The sequence below is a fragment of the Ochotona curzoniae genome, unplaced genomic scaffold, assembly GCF_017591425.1.
Source record: "Ochotona curzoniae isolate NIBS_2020 unplaced genomic scaffold, NIBS_Ocur_1.0 contig_3819, whole genome shotgun sequence".
NCBI classification, from domain to species: Eukaryota; Metazoa; Chordata; class Mammalia; order Lagomorpha; family Ochotonidae; genus Ochotona; species Ochotona curzoniae.
The window spans coordinates 33,486,118-33,504,237 of NW_024466004.1; the positions used below are offsets into that span (position 1 = coordinate 33,486,118).

The 18,120-nt window shown below is 36.5% G+C and overlaps 1 protein-coding gene across 1 annotated transcript in view; it reads right to left on the bottom strand.

Moving 5' to 3' along the window:
* Positions 1-7,380: 7,380 nt before the first annotated feature.
* The window catches only part of ELOVL4 (ELOVL fatty acid elongase 4), a 29,636-nt gene continuing 18,896 nt past the window's right edge, over positions 7,381-18,120 (bottom strand). The window contains exons 2-6 of the mRNA XM_040983054.1: positions 17,489-17,676; positions 16,026-16,106; positions 12,202-12,373; positions 10,958-11,085; positions 7,381-8,747 (exon numbers count right to left, since the gene is read on the bottom strand). Of these exons, the coding sequence (XP_040838988.1) occupies positions 8,472-8,747; positions 10,958-11,085; positions 12,202-12,373; positions 16,026-16,106; positions 17,489-17,676 (845 nt within the window). The 3' untranslated portion in view covers positions 7,381-8,471. The remainder of the gene's footprint in view (positions 8,748-10,957; positions 11,086-12,201; positions 12,374-16,025; positions 16,107-17,488; positions 17,677-18,120) is intronic.

Below are 18,120 nucleotides of genomic sequence, written 5' to 3' on the forward strand. Positions count from 1 at the left end.
CTTAAAAAAAAAAAAAACACCTTCAAGTATGCCCAAGAATTCACTTGAAAAACCCAGTGAGATGCTATCAGGAGTGTGATGTACCATTATTAGTGAAAGGTGAAAAACTTTAGAAATTTTCTTTCACTAAGGATTAAATATGTTGACCTGCTATAGATCAGTGGACTGACATACATTTTGTTAATATCATGGTTCTTGAATCTGCACCATTTTTTTCTCTCCCAAGGAATCTATGATATTTGCTACTTTCCAATCTTTTCATCCAATCAGCATGATTCTACCTATACAGTTGGTCCAACTGATATTATGGCATGATGAGACAAACAAGGTTCCTATGGGCTGATTACAGAAAATTGTAATTAGTTACAACTTCATTATTCTGAACTAAGACAACAAAACCACACAGCTTACCATAACAAGAAATGATGTGTTATCTCTATGCAAAGGGGAAAATACCTAAAGTATTGATATCTGAACATATTATGTTGATTTACTTCAGCTTATTGACTATATCTGGAACACTCAACTTGGAATTACATAGTGAAGTTAAGGATAATATGTTGTTATTCTCTAGGATCTCCAGTTTCTACTTGAGTCAACCACAAGAGTTAATTTGGGATATATCAAAAAATAATTATCCCTGAATCTTTTAGATCTTCCATGGTGGCATGAACTTCAGTCACCCAGAAATGTGGCACTTGCTTTGGTTTACTGTTTCAACATAGTGCAGACATTTTTGGAATTTTAAGTTGGTCCTTCATACTTTGGTGGTTCTCATATCATGAGAAAGGGAGAGAAAGTGAGGATTCAGTCAAATAGTGAGTGAACTTTCCCCAACTGAACATACAGAATCTGGGAAGATTATGTTTGGGGGCCTGGGCCTTTGTAAGATGAACTCAAACCAATACAGTATTTACTTTTCACCTGGCTTCTATAAATTCACATTTTGACTGATAAACCAGGCACTAATTTGGATGCCCAATGATGAACATCAGTTCAGTTTGTGTCCCAATAATTCTCCCTCCTACCCCCAGATTAATTCACTCCCCTTTTTGGTTAACACTATGAAGAGGATTTCAGTATACACTTTATGACATTATCAGTAAACTGTTCCCTTCATTTAAAGAGCTTTGAGTGTTGTCTGTGTAGTGGGCAAAGTATGGGAACTGATGAGCAGCTGTTTCTTCATTGTGTAAATTCAAGTCAGGCCCATGATCACCAGATACACAGTCAGTTATACTAACCAAGTAGGACATTTGTAGGCTGTCCATCAATTTCAATTCTCGGAGCTACAATAACAAATTAACCACCATGTATATGTTAGACCATTCTAACAGGCCACTCTGGCTCTGTTTTCTGTGAATAGAACCAATCCAATTTGTCTCTGGCATTAAAATACTTTACTTAGTTTCTATCAATTTGTTGTACTATTATTCCAATGAAGCTAGGGAGTGCATTTCAGAAACAGCTTCCTCCCTCTCTCATCATCTCCTGACTAAAGAAAATATCCAATACAGCATTTTTCAACATGCGTGTAGTCCTTACCAATGTATTTCCAGAACTGTGGGGAAATACTCAAGTGGGTTGCATATGATAAACCTCCAATATTCCTAGATTCATAAACTTTTGAATTCCATTGTGTGAGCTACTCCAATGAATTTCTAACATATTTCTCTTTAATGTGTGCTAACAATGATTCCAGGTTTTAAACGACTAATACACTATCAATTTCATTTCTTGCTGTTGGCCTGCAGTTAAGAATGTCTAAGAAGTGCACCTACATTCCAATTTCAGTGTATTCTAAAAATGTTTCCTTCTGCTTTGTTTAACCCTGTTAATCTATTCTTACACATTTCTGCAGGTGAAAACTAGCAAAAACTGTCATTCTAAATTAGTTCCTCCCAGAATGGATTCTATGTTGTTCCATTAAGCATGCTGTGATATAATTTTCCCTACAGGTCTGATGGTGTTCAAGATCAAAAAGCAGGTGTAACAAGGATCATCAACCTCTTGAAAGGGTGCCACTGTGGCTGAGGTCATTTAGGACTTCAAGTAAAAAGAGACTGATGTCATACAACAAGGGAAGGAGGACTGTTTCAGCCAAAGACATTTAAAGCAACGTAAGGTTTCCAGATTCATCTAAATCTACCCAAATATTCCCATTCTTTCGACCCCATCTTCTCACAAAGAACACCGCAATTTTTACAAAGGAAGTTTTTGAGGCTGTGACTTAAGGTTTAAGACTTTACAGGTCTGCAGCTCTGATGTATGAGAGTTTCTTAGGGTAAACATAGTTGATCTTTTGCTTTTGCTCTGAACCAAGAATCTAAAAACAAGAACTAATTTTCTGCAGTGTAATCATCAGCAATCTTTACATTCCTCATTCTCATCACAGTAGTGCAAAGTACATGGTATCCACAGGCTTGTCTTCAATACCCATTTTATTCTAGGTAAGTATGGGTGATACTCTATTTGCTTCACACACAAAAAAACCCACACTATTTCATTTCATGAAATTGATCACTGCTTCCAAACTCACTAGATCAGAAAACCAATCATAGTGGCGTTGGTAGTATAGTGGTGAGCATAGCTGCCTTCCAGAAAACCAATCATGCATCATCTTCAGGAATCTATTGATCAAAATTTATGCTGAGTGCGGATATCAGTAAAGTACACTGTAAGAAGTAGATACCACTAAAAGTATTTCACTCAGCAAAATCTTTAAAGGATCTTATATCTATTAAATGATTGGTTATTTGGGGAAAATGAGGTTAGGCTATCCTTCCTTGTTAGCTTGAAATGCTATGATCACAGTTAAAATCACTGCCATCACCATGGACAGTCTGTGATTACAAAACTGACACCAAGATAGTGAAACATGCAGTCCTCCTATTGGCAACTTCGGTTGGTAGGAACTGTTTGTATGAGTGCTTGACCATTGCAAGATGACACCCAATTTCTCCACTTTCAGAGAATTTAACATATGACAAAATCTAAATTTTCGAGTGAATCACTACTTCACAAGGGAATCTAGGGAACCTGTTCGTTCTTTAAACTGTAACACACAAGAGAAAACTCACCAGGAGAAAAGAAATAAATTCATAGTGCTGATAACATTTTTGATAGCTTATCCATAGTGCTGGATGTCTCAAGTACTTAGTACTTAGGATACACTGTTGGATGCCAACTCCAAATCTAATCTCAATTAATAAAATAGGAATTTATTCTCAAAAACCATCTAGCAAATCTTCTGCCTCAGATTCTGTGCTAGTTTTCTTTCTAGAGAAAAGATTAGATGCCACTTTTACAAGGGTGGACAGCAATCCTTGCAGCATAATGAAAACAGATACTGTATAATAAATATACATTTGAAGAGCGACTTTTTTTTGTAATCAGATGCCATTCTATTGAAAAAGAGCCCCTAAGAGAACTAAAATGAGAAAATATTTGAAGCCCAATTGTGTCCAAGCAGTTGATAATCTATGTAATATGACTGTAAAAATGTAAATATTATATACAATCCTTAGATTTATTAAAGAAATTTATTAAGGAAATTAGAATACAAGCCACACTCAGTGGTGAGACATTATTGCTAACATAATACTATCCTATCATGCAAGACTAGTAAGTTACTCAACCCACTCATTACTGAATAGCTAGGTTGTTTTTGTTCTTGAAAGACTGGTTCTTGGGATCACTTCACAGGGAGGAGAGACTTAGCTCAAATATGATGCATCAGGGATGAATCTCAACTGGATGCTCTCCTTGTTCCCCACAGCGAGTGCTAATAACGTGAGACAGGATCAACCTGACTTGTGTAAGAACGCAGAAGAGGGGACAGTGCAGTGGCATGCTAGGCTAAGCCTTTGTGGCACCTGTGTCTCATACTGGTGCCAGTTCATCTGGGTGCTGCAATTTTAGTTCAGTTCTCTGCTTATATCCTGGGAAAGCAGGCTCCAGCACCCATGTTGGAGACCCGGAAGAAGCTCCTGGATCCTGGATCCTGGGTCCTGGCTTTGTATTGGCTCATCTTAGCCTGTTGTGGCCATTTGGGAGTGAACCAGAAGCTGAACAACCTCTTTGTCTATCCATCTCTCTGTAACTCTGCATTTTTAAACATAAAGATTCAGAGATACCTAGAGACTGACAGAGCACATGGGATACACTTAAGGATTAAAGATATTAATTCCTCATAACTCTCAGTTTTGCACTTACATTGAGAATTACTAACTTCAACATCCTGTTCTTTTTAGATATGATCATTATTTAAATCTTCCAAGGTTTTTATACAGGATAGCTTTTAATTTTGGCTTTTTTGATAGATGTTCAAATACAATGCGACGTGATAGATACATTATTATAATTATACAAAGAGATCAGTTTATGTGTTTCAGCACGTATCTAATCTACTTTAAGAACACCTTCCCTGAGAAAGCCGCACACAGATTGGAAAAACAGATCAATAAATCTAGGTTGTGCTTCTATTTAAGATCAGATGAATCTCTCAGGGGCAAAGGTGTGAAAGAACATCTGTTCACACGTGCATTTTACAAACTCGCATTTTTGTGGTAAAATGGAAAAAAATGTTCCTAAGCAGGTAGAAAATTTAATCCCTTATCAGATGCAGCCAAACCTGGCTAGATTAAACCTAAGACAATTGAGGAGTAATCAGATCATCCCTTGTCCACTTAAAATGTTTGTTTGTAACTTAGCCATTTAAAGGCAATTATGGACTGTCTTCATAAAGGACACGGCTGTCTCAGAAATGTACTCTGGAATCTCACAATCCTCATGTGGTAGTGCTTCTATCTGTCAACTATTTCCTATGTAGATCCTCATTCTCCTTCTGCATTCACAGCCTCCTATTAAAACACACACACACACACACACACACACACACACACACACACACACACGGGGCAGGCATTAGGCCTAACAATTGAAGTGCCTAGATAAAACACCTGACACTAGCTTCCTGTTTCTGTGCACTGTGGAGGACAATGGTTATGGCTGAAGTGACTGGGCTCTTCCCACATCACTGAATTTAATTTAATTTTAGAGCACTGAATGTAATTTCCTGGCTTTTGCCCAACCCACTGTAGCCCAATAGCTGCTAGCATTTGGGTAGTGGATCACTGTATAGAAAGTCCGTTCAGAATTTTAAGTGGAAAGGAAGCGGAGGGGAGGGAAGAGTAAGAAAAAGGAAAAGTGAAAGGAAGAGGAGATGAGAGGAGGATTAGGGGAGAGGAGAGGAGAGGAGAGGAGAGGAGAGGAGAGGGGAGGGGAGGGGAGGGGAGGGGAGGGGAGGGAGAGGGGAGGGGAGGGGAGGGGAGGGGAGGGGAGGGGAGAGGAGAGGAGAGGAGAGGAGAGGAGAGGAGAGGAGAGGAGAGGAAAAAATGCTATGCTTTACTTCTGTAATTTGTATTAGGAAAATTAACACCAACACTTGTAATTTGTAGTGTTTTCAAAGAAGGAATCTTGTTTCTTTGTTTTCTCAATGACTTATTATTCAGAAGTCATTTCTCTAAAATGCCAAATTTTAAACCTGGATTCTAAAGTACACTCCCACTGAGGACTTGCTTTCCAAGGTTTGCTTGTCAAATCTCCTTGTATGCTGCATAATAGCAGGAGATGGATTTCCTTCAGTAGGTTTTAGTCACTGCTCAACTACAGCATCACAGTGTCTCTCGACTGCACTGCTTACTGTCCACTACTAAGTCATCCAGGCCTGTGCCGAGTGCAGCAGCCTGCATTCTGAATTTTGATGGTCCTCTTTTCCTCAATAAAGATATTGTTACTAACTCTGCTGGCTGAAGTTAGGGCTATGACAAGGGAACGATACACAGAACGTGAACAGCTCAGGGTGACGTTACACTTCAATGAGGCTGAGATTCAAAAATTCTGCCTCATTTGTCAATATCTAGTGTTTGCTGTGCCATGATCAGATAATGTGGCAAAAATTACTTCTGTCTTCAGTTCTCACTCTCATTTAAAGGGTGACTGAGCTGCAAATATGAAACCAATCTGTAAACAAACATATTGTTAGTAAGATAAAAACACTGCTAGATTCCACATTCTGAAATAAGAACATAGTAATTCATTAAAACATCTAATGTGTGGAAGAAAAAAAATACAGTAACAGACTAAAATGGGGAAGAGAGAAATAGTTAACTGCTGATTACATCAGAAACTTGGTGCTGAGTCTCAGGCCTTTCTTTTCAGCACAAGTCATTAATAACCTCCTTGGTTTCTATGTAAGAGCATGTTAGCAGCAAAGTTGTGCTAAAAGGGAGATAATCCTTATTCACACATGTTTAGACTCAAAGCATGGGACTCATGCATGATAACAGATAAATTACAGAAGCTAATGAAATATAGTAAAGACTGAATGTTTTAAATATAAAACACCAGAACTGTTACGTAAGAATATTTTACAAACACATAAGAACAACATAAAAAAAGATGGTGTTTTATGTTCAAAAGTCTCTGAAAAGGAACTAATTTTTAAAAATAGAAATGTGCTCCCGTATAAGCTTTTCAACAGAAATAATAGACACCCATGTGTTAGTTTCCTTTCTCTTCTGCATAAGGAATGGGCAGCAATAAAGAATTAAGACACTAATAACTAAAACAAATAAATAAACATCTACCGCAAAATTACATGATAATAAACTATTAACAAAAATCACTTTTCCCACAGCAGTAGTGTATTTATTGTGTGGAAATCAGGAAGCAGGGAATGAATAGCTCTCAGGGGCAAGTACAGAATGTTCACAAAGATTTACAAATTTCTAGTCATTACATACTAAGCAGCAAAAACAAAGTTGCTGAATCCTCTTAGACCAAACTACTTTGTGTGTTGCAATTTCTTTGCGATTCTCATAACTGCATGCCTTTGGGGGAAAAGTATGTCACTTTAATGTACAATAAATATAGTTTACAAAATATTCTGAAATAGTTTACCTGTACAGACAGCATACATCCTACACATGCAGTTTTGACATGTTGTTGAAATACCTAGAAATATTCATGCTTTTGGAGGTCACACTTTATAATGATTTCTGTAACATTTCCTAACAAATTAATCTTTGCAATATAACATGGTACAAGTCCTCCTCCTGTTTTATTTCCAGTTGATCATTTCTACGACATAAAATATTTCATCTGTAACCAGCAACTTTATTTTGATAGTTCTGAATACTCTCACTTTTATTCACTGTTTTTTTTTTTTAACAATTAAACACCTTGTAACATCAAATACTGAACTGAGCAATCTTTAGCATCAAGGAGTCAAGAATATTGCACCAAAATGAATTTATACTTCATGATGAATAAATAAATAAAATCTTGCAACTTAGTCACAAGGAAAATATCATTCCAAAGTTTAACACATTGAAAAGAAGCACAGCTTTAATGGAAATCTCTGGTGAATAATATTTGCAAAAAAAAAAGAAGAAGAAACATCAGATTTAAAAGTTTGTATTAAAATTTACATTAGAGGACTCCTTGTTTTTTTAATTAAAATTTATTCAATTTTAAATGTTCTTTCCAACAGAAGAGGTAGGTATATTTCCACAAATGAAAATCAGTAACAGCCATAAATCAAAACAAGGAAAGCCTGATAAAAATCAACAGACTCTCTTCTGACAGCACACAAATGTAACTATGTTATGATGTTACTATGAAAGACATGAGCTGTATCATGTTTCCATCAGACAATAATCTCAATTTTCATAATAGATTTCTGCTAGCAACTGTATTGAAGGCTCCCTTCTCATCACAGGAACTGTTAGCCACAGTGATTGGTGCCGTGCGTCAGAGTGACCTTTGGTCACTAGGCAGGATTTTTACTGTAATTCTTTCTTATTTTCACCAACACCACCATCATCAAGCCTCTAAGATTCTACACAGATCAACAGGTTTTTAAAATTTAATTACAACTGAAAGGGTATATTATGACTAGAGGTGGAGAGATTTGACCCTTTTGGTCATCGAATGAATCCAAATGTGCAAATTTAAATGTGTCTATATTTCTCATTCTTTTCCAGAAAATGTAAGGGAACTGATTTTAATCACCAGATGATTGGTCATTTATCAGAAAAAAAAATTCATAAATGCTTTGATCGTCTGAAATTCAGACTGCAGAATGAGAGGATATAAGATACATGAAAAATCTCCTCCATTAGACAAGCAGATGTGATCAAGGGAGAGAGCCTCCAAAGTCACGTAATGACTGCTTTGGTCTTGACAACATCAAGGTCAATTAAAAAAAATGTTTAAAATAAAAATGTCATAAATAAAGCATCTGGGTATTATAGTTAACACTTTACTCAGCCTAAAGGTTACTAGTACATAGAGCACATTTGTCTCTTCTCCCCACCCCCAAACCCTCCTCTGCTTCTGTTTTCCCTGAAATTTTACAAGACATAGGAGTTTCCTCGCTGTCAACAACAGTTAAGGCCCAGTTCAGTTTACTCTCCTTTTGCTTTTCCATTTTTCTGCTTTTTTCCATTTTCTATCACTAGCTGCTTTTCTGATTTGCTCACACCATTTGCTGAAATACCATTCATGGCTGTTTTTCCAGTTTTTGATTTCTTAGGCTCATTGTATGTCCGAATATAGAAGTTAAGGAAGAGAAATATGAAGCTGATTGCATAGGCAATTAAAGCCCAGTGCATCCATTTGGGGAAGGGACAATCAGTGTACAGTGACAGGGCTGTGTGTCCAATGGTCACATGGAACTGAACCTGAAAAACAAAAACAGCAGTGCTGGCTGTGTTTAATCTCGATACAGTTTAATCACAAACACTTTTTAACATCAAAACCTTCCACCTAGCTATTCTCTGCTCAAACTTGGTACACTTCAAGGTTGGTTTGCTTGTTTATTTATTTATTTTCACTCTGAGTTTTAAGAGTTCTCTGGCTCTTTTCTCAACAAGGTCAAAGTTTTTATACCATCTCTTGAGTTGGGGCTTCTGAATGACTTCAAGTGGCTGGCCTTCTCAATTCCATTGACCCCAGGAAGGTTTGTATGTTTTGTTTTTGGTGGTTTTTTTTTTTTTGTAAAGAATGAATTACAGCTATCTGAATTTTTATTTTGTAATTTGTTGGATTGTTTATGTTTGTATTTCCACTAGAAAAAAATAATTGCAGAAGGCAGGGTTTTGTCTTGCTCATTGGAGAGATACCCGGAGACTCAGTGCATACAGTCTGAATGCTGCGATTGGATAAGGAGGGTTTAGTGGCCAGGGATGGAAGAGTAGTAATATAGTAAGTAGGCTCTTCAATTCTGTTTTCCTTTCACATTTTGGACTGATTTCCTTTCACCAAACTGCCGGCAAGCAGGATAAACTTACTATTAAGTGACTCAGAATCTCTCTTGCAGACATGAGACAGGTAAATTTGTAACAAAGAAACATTATCCTTTAAAGACTTGTGATTTGATTTAAAAAATAGTAGATATCTGAGAAAAACAACAAAACATTACTTGAAACTTTGAGAGTTTTTATAAAGAGAAAAAAACAAAACTGAGATGCTGAAAGTAATGAAACAACTTTAAATTCTAAAACATCAGTAACTGAAAGGCACATGATGTAAGAATTATGGATTCTATGTTGGTAACAAGGGTTTACTTTTCAAGACTAACTAATAAGAAACTATTGTGAAAATTTCCTGCTTGAAAACACAGATTCAACATCCCGTTTTTAATGCAATTCTGGCTTCTTTTTCAAGGATAACATTATTTTTCAACATACTTTTTCAAGGATCACATTAAATGTAATTAAAACAATTCAGTGCATAAAAGTCAGAAACCTATTAGCTTTTTTTTTTTTTTACAAATTTCCATACCAAAAAGAAAAAACTGAATACTTCAGGTTTCATAATGGTTTTTAGGAGCTGCACCAACAAAAAAGGGGTGTATATAGATGTGAATGAGGGCAACATAGCTCAAAAAATGCCAGAGCAAGCTCCTACAAAATGGACCTCATTCATTGATTTTGGCCAATCTTTTCATTTCCTTAAGGCTGTGTACTAATTACCTAGGGAAACAAATTACTCAACTATATAAACAGCTTGTAGAAAAACTGGAGGAAGCTTCTTAGAGCATTTCAGTTACAGATGAATCCTTCATTGCCAGCATTCTCCCAAACTTGTGTTTCCTGTTTGGTTAGCTGGCTGTTGAGCAACTTAATGCAGAGATGGATAGTATTTCCAAGTGTGATTCTACTGATAAACTATGTACACAACATGATTAAAGCAAATTACAATAAATTCTAAAGCTTGAAGATTAGCTGTCAGGTTGGTTTTGGATTTCCAGTTTGATTACAGGGTAGCGTCTAGTTTTGAATATTGCATTCATGCAAATATCTCAGATGCTACAAGATGTCCCAGTATGGCCATGTGCTGAAAACTGAAACTCCCTAGCTCTCCTCTCAGAGGCCAAGGTTTCAGAGAAGCAAGAGTTCCCGCATCCTTATTCTCTTCCTTTATCCCACTCATTCCTTGGCTCTGTGCTTTCTTCTCCACTTCATATACTAAGTTATGAGATCTACTAACAAAGAGGGAAAAAAAAACATAACGAAAGCAGGAAGCAAAGAGCAAGGAAGAATAGGAGAAAGAAGCAACAATGCTTCAAGTTTCAAAAACCACCAGAGGAAAGAGAATTATGTTAATTTTCTAGTCACACAGGAATCCACTTTCTGATGTGCTCAGATCTATCCTTATGCCTTCCATAGGAATATTTTAAAAATGTTTCTCCTTATAGGAGAAGTGCTAGGTCTGGTTTTTTAAAGCGTTATGCTAATCAGTCTATGACAGGTAGGATCAACTATTACAACTACAGTGTGATAACAGTACAGCAGAAAGCTATTTAAAATAACTGCATATTACAATATTAATAAAATTCAAACTTTGTTTAGTATTTCACCAGAAGAAATTTTAGAAGCAGTTAACTCACCAGCTGCAACATTGTCAGGTAACGTTTCCACCAAAGATACTTCTGAATCCATGGGCCAAATGCAGTCAACCCATAATACGAGTACATAATCACATGAATGAAAGAATTCATCTGGGCTCCGAAAAATGCTTTAGAAAACCATAGGTAATTGTAATATTTTAAAAATGCATTAAATAGCAAAACACAGAAATACAAAATAAAGGAACACAGTATTTTCTAATGTTTAATGTTGGTACAGATAAGGAATTCAAGATGTAAACAGTACTAATTTTAACCTTGCAAATAAAATTGTACGAGTTTCAGATGCAAAAGATTTGTAAAGTTTTCAAAGGAAGGCACTCTGTTGAGCTTAAATTAACTAGAACCTAATACAGACTGCTTAGTTATTACTTTACTATTCTGGGCAGGGAGCAGGGGCTGGCTCAGAAGCCTACATAAAAGGATTTAAGTTGATTTGTAAATATTCCATTGTTGTCTTTAGCTGTGCCAATGTACACTTACCAACCCTCCAAAAAGCAGCATTTATTAGTTTTCTAAATATTTTTTAATATAACACACTGCACACACTGAATAAACTACAATGCTAGTCCAATCAATGGCATTCTCGCCTGAATATTAATCAGTAAAGGTATAGATGTAATAATAATTGCGTCATGAATTGTGTCATGATTCACAAGATCAGTTCAGATGTATTAGTTGTCCTTAAAGATTATAGATTGTGACTTTGGCTGCTTTAAATTGGGCCACCAGTAGTTTCTAAGAGTGGTTGCTAGGCTGCCAAGTATTTCATGACAAACCAAAGCAGCAATGTGAACTGCACTTGGTGGCTTGTACTCTTGGTCTTCATCAGAAATGATCCATTTCCAGCTCAGTGATGTGAATCACCTTTAGAACCAGAAGCCTAAGGCCTCACCACTAGAATGGCAAGAATGAGTAGCTTTATCTTGGTAATTCCACCCATGGTCAGAGCTGCTATGGCTGTTCCCCATTAAAAAAAAAAAAAAACCAACTATGTTCTACATTTTGGCTTTGTTTATGCACTTCTTGGAGGGAAATGTTTCCATGTTAATTTCAACACAGTTAAAATGCTAAAAACTTTTGGAAAGATAAAATGAACATGGAAATTATTAACTATGAAAAAGTTAAATAACAAACCAAGACAAATGTCTAGGTTTTCATTGCTTCCCATCCAACACAACTGTGTAATTTCATACAAGCGTTAATATATAACCTTAAACACTCACCTTGTCCCCCTGCAACCCACTTAATTCCAATCCACCACAATGTAAACATCGTACAGTGGTGATACACATGAAGGAAAGAAACTTGATTGTTTTTCTTCCGTAGGATAAAAAATACTGTGTCCAAATATTCAACACCTTTAGATACAAAGTACCACCATAAAGCAGCAGCTATCTATAAAAACAAGTAAAAGCAAGTCAGAAATACCAAATGACAGCTATTACATAGGTTTCTTATTTATTGTAAGCAAGCCTAAAGCAATCTTCATTGTGTAAAAGCTACCAGGCATGGAATCATTTTTCACTAGATGGGTTTGAAACCCAGACATTTATCTATGGGAACAAATAGAAAATAATTGAAAGCTATCTCTACACAGTGGCAATACCTCTGAGAAAAAGTTTCAGCCTGGCAACACTAGTAGGTGGCACAGAGTGTTCAACTGCTAACAGAGCTGTAAATACAATTACACTGGTATACTTTTCAGTTTGTTTGAGAAACAAATTCATTCTGTAAATCCACTTCAGTTGTTCGTGCTCAGGCTACATTACACCTTAGACAAACTTGCAAGACTGAGTGTATGTGGCATCTCCTCCGTCAGGATCTGTCACTCACTTCAATAGGTACACCAAAGTAAGCATCCGATCATAGTGGCTCGTGTTAGGTAGCAAAATAATTAAACTGAGAAACTGAACAAACAAAAACATCAAATATTCCCTGGTACATAAATATAATCCTGCTTACATGAGTAAGTCTTTTCTTTTCCCAGGCTCTAATTAAGACACCAGATGGTGCAGAAAGATTACATGACATACTAAGATTAAGGATCCCAGAAGAGGTGACCTCGGAACATATACCGAGATATATCTGACAGGAATCCCACTATCATGGTAACCAAAAGGTAACTTTGGTATGTGAAGCCTTTTCTATGATAAGTATCTCACAGTCAGATCAGGTGGTCACTAGCTGAAATTGTGTTATGGTCGACTGTGGCAGAGGTCTGAGAGATGCAGAGTCGGGTAGGGCGTTTTCCACCTGACAGAGGCCTCAATTATACTGACATCTGATGTACAACATGGCTTTCTCTTCACTTCATTTTTGCTTTTGAAAAGCAAAATTATAGTTTTAGACTATGGTTAAAGAGAAAGGCCATATCGAAACAAATCTTGTATTTACAGGTTGAGAATTCACTGAATTTGCTTGAATACTGTTGAAAATGATTTAATTGGTTATTAGGCTTAAATAATTACAACCAAGTGTATTTAGTCTTCACTATAAGACAAGTATTTTAAAGTAACTGTAACCACTTTAGCGTAAAAACTTATAGCATATTACATTTAGCCTTTACCATCAGGTTAGCACTCTACAATAAATTAGCTGTACCATTTTAAAACAGTAAACTTTGCCTGAAAAGAAAGAAACTGAGTTCTGTTTTTCCACCAGCCACATTCACACTTCATAATAATTCATCTTTCTCCTTAGTTTGTAAACTATGCTAGATCTGCTTGAAGAGGCTACGCCAAAGCGAAAAGTGATACATCTTGGCAAGCCAACAATGAATACAAAAACCAGCCTCTGAATAAAATATTCATTCCACTGCATCCAATACTCCTAGACAGGACAGAGTGGAAGGAAGATTTTACATGCAATCTGCTGCAAAGCTTATGCTCTGTATCCTTTTAGATTTTTTAAAAAAAAGGAAGAAGTTAATGCGTGTTAGTAGGGTAGGGTCATAATAAGCAGTAGGTGGTTTTTGAACCTTTTCCCTACAAATGTGAATATACTGCCTCGTGCATGGTATTTTCTACGTGTAATCCCAGAAGAAAGTAGGTCAGACACTCTTCCATCACCCTTCTACCCAAACAAGCAACACATCAGTGCCTGCCTCAGTGAATCACAACATGCTTATCAGAAGAAAAATGTTCTCCTAAACCAATGATTTAAGCAAAGCACTCCCACCCCCATTCTCTCTGCAGTAGCATGGGTTTTGTTTTCTTCTTAACCATTTATCTAGATGATGGTGGGCTGTCTCCCACCCTCACAGGAATCCCAGCTTCACGAGGCAGGGTACCTCACAGCAGCTACATGTGGATGATTAATACTCATTTACAGAAAAAAGAGAACCACGTGATCAAGTCAGAGGGTGACTTTCTGGCAGGCTCCTAAGTCTTCTAATAGAGCAACATGAACACAGCAATGATTATTTATAAAAATAAAATGAAAGGAACATTGAACCAGTGTGGTCTTGGGTCTTGAACAATACCTGTATTTTTATTCTCCAACCTCCATTGCCAAAAGCTGTTTTTCTCAAGAGAAGCTACTGTGTATCAAATGCCTATGACATGTACAAGCATACTTGAAAAATGTCCATGGGAGATATAGTTAACGATACTTATTTAGGTGAATAAAAGGTGAAGTTCATGCATAATTTCCTCATAATACACACTTCTGTGAACTTTATAACAATTTCTCATATGCATATACTTTGAAAATTCTGACACAAATATACTTATCTTCTAATTCCATTTCCATAAACTTTAAGTACTCTTTTATTATAAAATATGAAATACACTTAAAACATATGTATGACTTATAATTCTTAGTATGAAAAACAATAATAGAGAAAAATATGTTTTCTCCAATTAAGCTAAATGGTGATCTTGCTAATGCAGGCAACTGGAAAATAAGATATAATACCATTTAATTATTAGTCATTTTTTGCAAATATAATAAAAATTGAATTTGTATCTATGCAAATTGTGCTATGCTTGGCTTTCTAAGTGTTATACAGTTGAATATTTGCTTTTCCTCTGTTTGATTTTTCATTTTTTTCCATGTGAAGAGTAGACACAGAGACAGACAGAGCTCTCCAGTCCTCGGGCTCACTCCCCAGATGCTTACAGCAGCTGAACTAGGCCCTGCCGAAGCTGTGAACCCGGAGCTCCAGCCGGGTCTCCCACCTGGGCAGCAGGAATCCAAGTACCTGAGCCACTGGTGCTTCCCCAGCGTACACATTAGGAAGAAGCCAGATCAGAATGTGAACCAGGACCAGGACCCCAGCACACCAAAATGGGATATGGGTACCCCAGCCAGTAACTTAACTCTATGCCAAATGCCAACCCCTCAGACTTCCTTAGAAAACAAATTACACTTTCATTGTGCGCACCTATTATTGTCCAAAAAGTTCAGCAGAAACATGAAAATATGTTTATATTAAATATGGAACCCCTTTTGTTAATTTTAGAAAATGTATTTACTTGAAAGGCAGAGCAATAGTGTGTGTGTGTGTGTGTGTGTGTGTGTGTGTGTGTGCGTGCGCGCGCGCGTTTAACAGAGAAACATTTCCATCATCTACTAGTTCAGGCCCCAAAGGGGTGCAATATCATCTAGGTTTCCCACTTGGGTTGCAGGAACCCACGCACTTGGGCCAACTTTCACCACCTTCCAGGCACGTTAGCAGGGAGCTACATGGAGGTACAGTAACTGAGACTAGAACCAGTGTTCTAATAATGAGATGGATGTTGGTATCACAAGCGAAGGCTTAACCTGCTTTCCCAGGATGTCAGCCCTATCTTTTTAGAAAATACTGCATCCTGGTAACCTGAGTGAACATTCACTCAGATTGTCACTATCACATCACCAAATAAAAGAACATAACAGAAATAACAATTTTTCAAATATGTACTTGAAAGAAAAGCATAGCTTTACTGACTCAAAACAATCCATAGCAATTTCACTACTACATTCTATTCAAGTGCATTTTTCTACTGAGTAAGCCCTATAAAATCAAGCCACTCTTATTGATTAACAATATTTTTAATATACTTACTCTGACTTCATTAACATTGTTAGAATAATCCACACTCTGGCAAATATAGCTGTATCCTGCATTGTATGATCCCATGAATAACTGAAAAAAGTAGTAATATTTGGGGTAGCTTTAGTAGAGACAACATTATAAACACAGTACTTCAAATTGTTTTAAAAGCAACATTTAAAAATTTCAATTGCAATAAGTACAAATGTGTTGCAATTCCTAACAGTTACTATACCAATTTGTTCTATAATTGAAATTTAAATAAAAAATCACATATAACCTTTGCACCAAGACATCAACTATCTATTCCATAACGTTAAAAGGAACTTTCATTGCCATAACTTCAATCAAAGAGATTATCCTGCATTGACTTACATTGCTGAAATATATATAACAAATATTTTAAATAAAACAGATAAATAAAAAGTTCTATAAAGTTGAGACTGTACAGGCTAGGTTGCCAGTTTAGTTTTTGAAAATTTGAAAGGTGGACAGAAAAGCAAGGAGCAACCTCCCCTGAATGCCCAATGACATTTCAAAATACAGAGCAAAAGTTAGGAGCTAGAAACTCAATCTGGGCCTTCCACACAGAAGAAATTCAATCACCTAAAACATCACTGCTGCCTCTCAAGATGTGCATTAACAAGAAGCTGGAGTCAAAAGCCAGGTGCTCCACAGGCATTGGACCCTGCATCTTAACATCCTGCAAGACTAAACAAACACCCAAAGTTTTTTTCCTTTTCATTTTTGTTTAACAAGAACTACTGTACATTTTGCTAGCATCACTAGTCAATTCTCAGGGATTGTGCAGAATTTTAATGGGTCACTTAAGAAACAAAGTCCTTACACTCTTGCAACTTAAGAGATGGCTGTGTCAATCCAGCCTCTAGGATTTCCTTTCAAAATGTCATGAAGAATGGGCCAGGGCCTAGAAAAGTATGGGATAATAAGCAGTTTACAACTGTAGGACAGCTGACTCATTTTAGTTCCATCTCCAAATACAATGACATTACACAATAGGATTTAGCTTCAAATAACTATTGTATCTGCATATTTTACCAGTTACCAAGCCTGAAACTGCTGAATAAGAATTAGAAATACACATCTAGCAGTGTTAACTGAGGATTTTAATATGCGCCAAACACCACACAAAAATTATTTCATTTAACTCTGATAACTCCAGTACATCTCCATTTTTACAGATGGGGATAATGGGGCTGAAAAAAAGTTAAATGACTTCCAATATCACAATAGCAAATAAGAATTACAATACTGTTCATCTGGTACAAAAATTTCATTTTAAATAGCTCTTGTACACACTGTTTCAGGTTTTTATCCACAAATGAAAAAAATGTCAAAGATTTGCTTTTAGAGTAGTTAACAAGCTTTTTTGAGGTACAATTTTGCAATAATGTTTTTCATGATTTAATTTGCAGTAATGCCAGAGAATGATAGATCAAGTTTAACAAACTTACCTCTCTGAAGATAAAAAGGTTAAGCAAAACCATTCCAAAATTATAAATAATGAGCACCGAGCGCATCTGGAAAGGCTCTCGGTCCTTCATCCACTTTGGGCCCAGCCACACGAACAGGAGGTAAAGAGTGCTTATACTCAGCGTGGGCCATGGAGATTGCATCAGCGGCCAGTTTTCCACACGTTTATCTAGTGAGGGACAAAAATAACACAAATCACTTAGCAGGAAATGCTTCATAAAATGAAAACTTTCAGGAATTAAATGATTTCAACTTAATTTCCTAATTTGCTCCAATACAGATCCATCATTCTAAAAAGTCTCAACAAAAATATGTGGTGCGGAAAACAGACACAAGACTGATTCCTGCAAGTTGCTTTCGAAAATGAAGTTTATCTAGATCTGACATTATGCTGTACACAGAATAAAGGCAAAAATAAAGCTCACTACAAATAGAAAATATGAGCTCAGGAAGAATCATGTGGAAAAAACTTCAGAGGCCGAAAATAAATATGTTAGGAAAACACTTGTGTTCTACATTAGAATTCTGAAATTATTGGTGAAGCGTGGGGGTCTCTCTCCGTGTCCACTTCTCAAGCAGTGAGAGTAGCACTGACAGGGGTGGGGTGGTGGCA